At 44.2% G+C, this 4,696-nt stretch overlaps 1 protein-coding gene across 3 annotated transcripts in view; it reads left to right on the forward strand.

Moving 5' to 3' along the window:
- GEM (GTP binding protein overexpressed in skeletal muscle) overlaps positions 1 to 4,366 on the forward strand; it is a 22,512-nt gene extending 18,146 nt beyond the window's left edge. For all 3 annotated transcript variants that reach the window (XM_032858698.1, XM_032858700.1, XM_032858699.1), the window contains exons 3-5: positions 185 to 261; positions 1,192 to 1,396; positions 3,012 to 4,366. In XM_032858698.1, coding sequence (XP_032714589.1) covers positions 185 to 261; positions 1,192 to 1,396; positions 3,012 to 3,289 — 560 coding nt within the window. In that variant the 3' untranslated portion in view covers positions 3,290 to 4,366. The remainder of the gene's footprint in view (positions 1 to 184; positions 262 to 1,191; positions 1,397 to 3,011) is intronic.
- The last annotated feature ends 330 nt before the right edge of the window (positions 4,367 to 4,696 follow it).

Consider the following 4,696-nt stretch of genomic DNA (forward strand, 5'->3'; position numbering starts at 1 on the left):
AATGTACATAGAACGTTGTCGAAGGTGATTTAAAAATACTGATTTGCCTTTGTGAGTATCTGCATATTTGCATAATTAATTGCATATTTAGTAGGCTTAGTTTGTAGCATAATTTTCTAATGATGCTCATGTAAAAGTGTTGCTTATTTTTCTGACTCCAATATCCCTGTTCTTTCTTTTTCAGAAGATACCTATGAGCGAACGCTGATTGTTGATGGGGAAAGCGCGACCATTATACTCCTTGACATGTGGGAAAATAAGGTATGCAGAGCCCATAGCTCTCTGTAAATTCCTTCAGGGCTTGCCTTCCAACAGGCTGGTGCAAGGGTGACCTTGTCCTTTTTGGTGATCTAGGTGAGGTGGGCTCATTTTCTTGATTAGCTTTTTTTTTTTTTCCCCTGAAGTAGGAGACTGTTCTCAAGAAGAGGTCATTCATGAATGAGCTCTGAATAATAAGCAAGTCACAGTGATTTGCCCTTAGTTCAATTAAAAAAAAAAAGACAAAAACTTACATCCGCTTTAGGGAAAGTGCCAACAAGGATGGAGAATCATTGAAAGCTATATAGAACTAGATTATATGAAGTTGACCTTCCTTTTTTTTTTTAAGATTTTATTTATTTGACAGAGATCACAAGTAGAGAGGCAGAGAGAGAGAGAGAAGGGGAAGCAGGCTCCCCACTGAGCAGAGAGCCCCATGTGGGGCTCGATCCCAGGACCCTAAGATCATGACCTGAACCAAAGGCAGAGGCTCAACCCATTGAGCCACCCAGGCGCCCCTAAAGTTGACCTTCTTTTTCTTCTTCTTCTTTTTTTTTTTTTAAAGTTGACCTTCTTAATACTAGTCTTCAGCATTTGGTTTTTAAAGATGGGGGGCTTCTGAGCCTCTGTGCTAGACCTTCTATTGATTGAGGACCCTCCTCTTCTCACGGAAGGATTCGAAATTTTGTCAGTTGGGAAAGGCAAAAGGGAGTTGTTAGAAGTCCGAGAGGGCTCAGTTTTGGTCGATTAGATAGAGATTGGAAATGTGGTTTGGCGGAGTCACTGTATAATTTATCAACTCCAGCTGTAGGGGGAATCGGACAGTGAACGCTTTCGGATACACATATAGCTTCTTGGCGAAGGGTACTTCATCTCCAACAGCCTCCACTCCCCCACGCCCCGAGCTCAGGGAGTTTCTTTTCGTTTTATCAGGGGGAGAACGAATGGCTCCAGGACCACTGCATGCAAGTCGGGGACGCCTACCTGATCGTCTACTCCGTCACAGACCGAGCCAGCTTTGAGAAGGCATCCGAGCTGCGAATCCAGCTCCGCAGGGCCCGGCAGACTGAGGACATTCCTATCATTTTGGTGGGCAACAAAAGTGACCTGGTGCGGTGCCGGGAAGTGTCTGTGTCAGGTGAGGGGTGGTGAGCACCACAGAGACCTCTCGGGGGTCCCCTGCTTGTCCTTCACCTAGGCGCTCTTTTCTTCTTCTTTCCTGAAGCTGGAACCAGGGACTCCCTGAGATGCTCCGTGGAGTTTTGTGTAGACGACTCCCAGCATTCCCAGCAGATCATCCCTGTGCTGACAGCCACTCCCTTGTTCGTCTGGACTGCTCACTGGATTCCCTTTTCCCCTCCCTGGCATTCCCTTGGCAAAAAGATCATGCTCAGAGATCTTCTGGCACTCCCCAACCTTTTCTCCTTGTCCTTTTCTTTAGGGAACTCTTAGGAGTTCAGGGAAATAAAAGTAGTTAGTGTCTTTATGTAAGAAAGATGGGAACTCTGATGTGGGGGAACGGTGGGAGTTTGATTGAGAATAAGAATTCTACTCTGGCTGCCTCTGGTTCCTGGAGACCCCAGGAAGAGCCTCCTGCCCCTACCTCTTGCTTCCTAAGTTTCAGCGAAGGCATCAATCTGATGGTGTCACATAGACATTTTCATGCTTCTGGGATATCGCCTATTTGCTGGGTGGGCCCCCAAGTACTTTCGGGGTCCTTGAGATTTTATTGGCCTCATACAGATTTGGTTCTTGGTACAACAGTAAAAAATAAAACACTGTATTGCCAGGCCCCACTCAGGAGGAAAGCAACGTGATGCAGACCTAATGTATACAACTAGCTTGGGCATGTCTTACTCATAGGAGACAACTGTCTATGCTGATCATCTTTTTCTAACCAAACTTGGATACATGGTCGGTGAACACAAGGGAATGTTTGACATAGAGGCTGCCCCAGGAGAGCTTGTTTATACAGTTTGCTCTAACTGTACATCTGTGAAATCACCAACAGTGTTTCACAATATCTCATTAGAGGTTTAACATTGTTTTTTAAGGGAGCCAAGTGAAATAGTAGGATTCTTTGTCAATTCTGGGAAACCGAGTCAGTAGAAAATGTTAAGAATCTGAGTGTGAGGATGAAGCAGGCCTGGATTCACCTCTGCTGCTTACAGGCTGTGTGAACTTCCCCACATTTTTTTTTTTTAAAGATTTATTTATTTGAGAGGGAGCACAAGCAGGGGGGGACAGCAGCAGCAGAGGGAGAGGGAGAAGCAGGCTCCCTGGTCCAGATGCGGGGCTTTATCCCAGAACCCCGGGGTCATGACCTGAGCCGAAGGCAGACACTTAACCAGCTGAGCCACCCAGGCGCCCCACTCTCTCACATTTTTAAAAGATCACTCCCACCTCAGTGTCTTTTTCTCTCTGGGAGGGAGAATGTACTTCTCAAGTAACATCGTAAGTGCAATAAATGAGGGTTCTGGTTTTCACTGTTAGAGTTAGCATTACTGTATCTGATGGAATTGGACCTCCACACAGGGCCTTTGTGGTGGACCAGCCCTAATGCCCCCACTCTCCTGCTTGCGGGAATCTTCCTGTGACCCTGCCTCGCTCTATGCCCCAGGAGGACGTGTGTCACCATCAAATGTCCGACTGGCCTATAGCTGCCTGGCGACAGCTTCAGGTCAGGGGTCCTCCAGCATGGCCGTGCACCCCAGAGCTCCTCTGACTCTCTTCTCCCCTCCTTTTCTCACCAGAAGGGAGAGCGTGTGCTGTGGTGTTCGATTGCAAGTTCATCGAGACCTCAGCGGCCGTCCAGCACAATGTGAAGGAGCTGTTTGAGGGGATCGTGCGGCAGGTGCGCCTTCGGCGGGACAGCAAGGAGAAGAACGAGAGGCGGCTGGCTTACCAGAAAAGGAGGGAGAGCATCCCCAGGAAAGCCCGGCGCTTCTGGGGCAAGATCGTGGCCAAAAACAACAAGAATATGGCTTTCAAGCTCAAGTCCAAATCCTGCCATGACCTCTCTGTGCTCTAGGCCCCCAGAGTCACCCCAGATGTTCCCCTGATGGACATCGTAGAGCACCACTGGGACTGATAATCTATATTAGATTGCATCTTCAGTGTTATTAGATACAGCTTCCCCCATTGTAGCTGGGAATTAACTGGTTGGCCTCAAGAGCAACATAATGCATGGGAAATGGAAGGTCTTTGTAAAACCAGTATTTATTTACAGGAAAAGCCTGACCTTGCTACTTGAACACCCAAGACTCAGAGGATGTGTTTGGGGTTCACATGTGTTTCCTTTCTCCTCTGGATAGTAGAGAATTGAAGCTCAGAACAAGAACTTTTCATTATTAAAATTCTATACAGTGTTCCGATATATGAATTTGAGGCCAGTGGGCCATAGACAAAATACTGGGTAGTGGTCAAAGGATTTATCCAAAGGAGGGAGGATTTCTTTCTCTTACCTTCTATTTGTGGAGCTAGGATTGTAGAACCGGGCTCAACATAATCGTGACTGTCATTGCTCCATCAAGCTGTGAAAAGAAATGATGGACCTTGCTGGAAACTAAAGCTTAGCCAACAATTTTTGTTTCCTACCCACAGTTGGGGATCCAGAAATTTGTACAATTGGGAACTGATACAGGTACCACGTAGGGGATCAAAAATCATATCTTTGCTTCTGTGTCTTACAGTTTTTTGTTTAGAGGAAAATTATTTAAATCAAATTCTACTTGGTCAAACTACCTTTTATGTTTCATTGTTTTTAAAGCCTTGGGCCATGATGAATATATTCTAAAAGTCGGAGTTTTTGATAACTTCGAGTGCAAAATGCCAAATTTTGAAATATAATTGAAGGTCTGAATTTTTATAAAACACAAAACGTGAAACTTCTAGTACTTTGGGTTGACCCTGGTATCCCACAGCTCTGCTCTATTTATTGTTATTTTGCAAAATAATAACCATTTTGACATTTGATAAAGCATATTTATGAACATATTTCTTAATAGGAAAAATGTCCATTTTATTACCATTTTCTATCTTTTTCAGAATATTCAAGTTTTTACCTATATGTCTTATAATGAAAGAAATAAAATCTTTGGGAAAAAAAGACATTCTTAAATGTTTCTCCTCCCCAAATAAGATGATTATGATTCCTTCCATTTGCTTTTAGAACAACACATTCTACAGAAACATACCTGTTACTTTATATCTTCTTTTCATTGGTGGTAGTCCCATTGTTATTTGTTTCAAAGACTATCTCTGACATCTGTCCTTTGGAACCATGATTCACAATAATGCAGTTATCTTTGGCTAATACATTTGAAATATTTGGGGTCCTCTAAATGCTAAGTTACAATAAAAGCCAGATTGATATTTTACTTTGGCAAATTTCTGACCTAACAGATGGCCCTTTGCTGCATGAAGGCTCATGGTCCTA

The sequence above is a fragment of the Lontra canadensis genome, unplaced genomic scaffold (genome assembly GCF_010015895.1).
Source record: "Lontra canadensis isolate GAN:19392208 unplaced genomic scaffold, GSC_riverotter_1.0 scaffold15, whole genome shotgun sequence".
Taxonomy (NCBI): Eukaryota; Metazoa; Chordata; class Mammalia; order Carnivora; family Mustelidae; genus Lontra; species Lontra canadensis.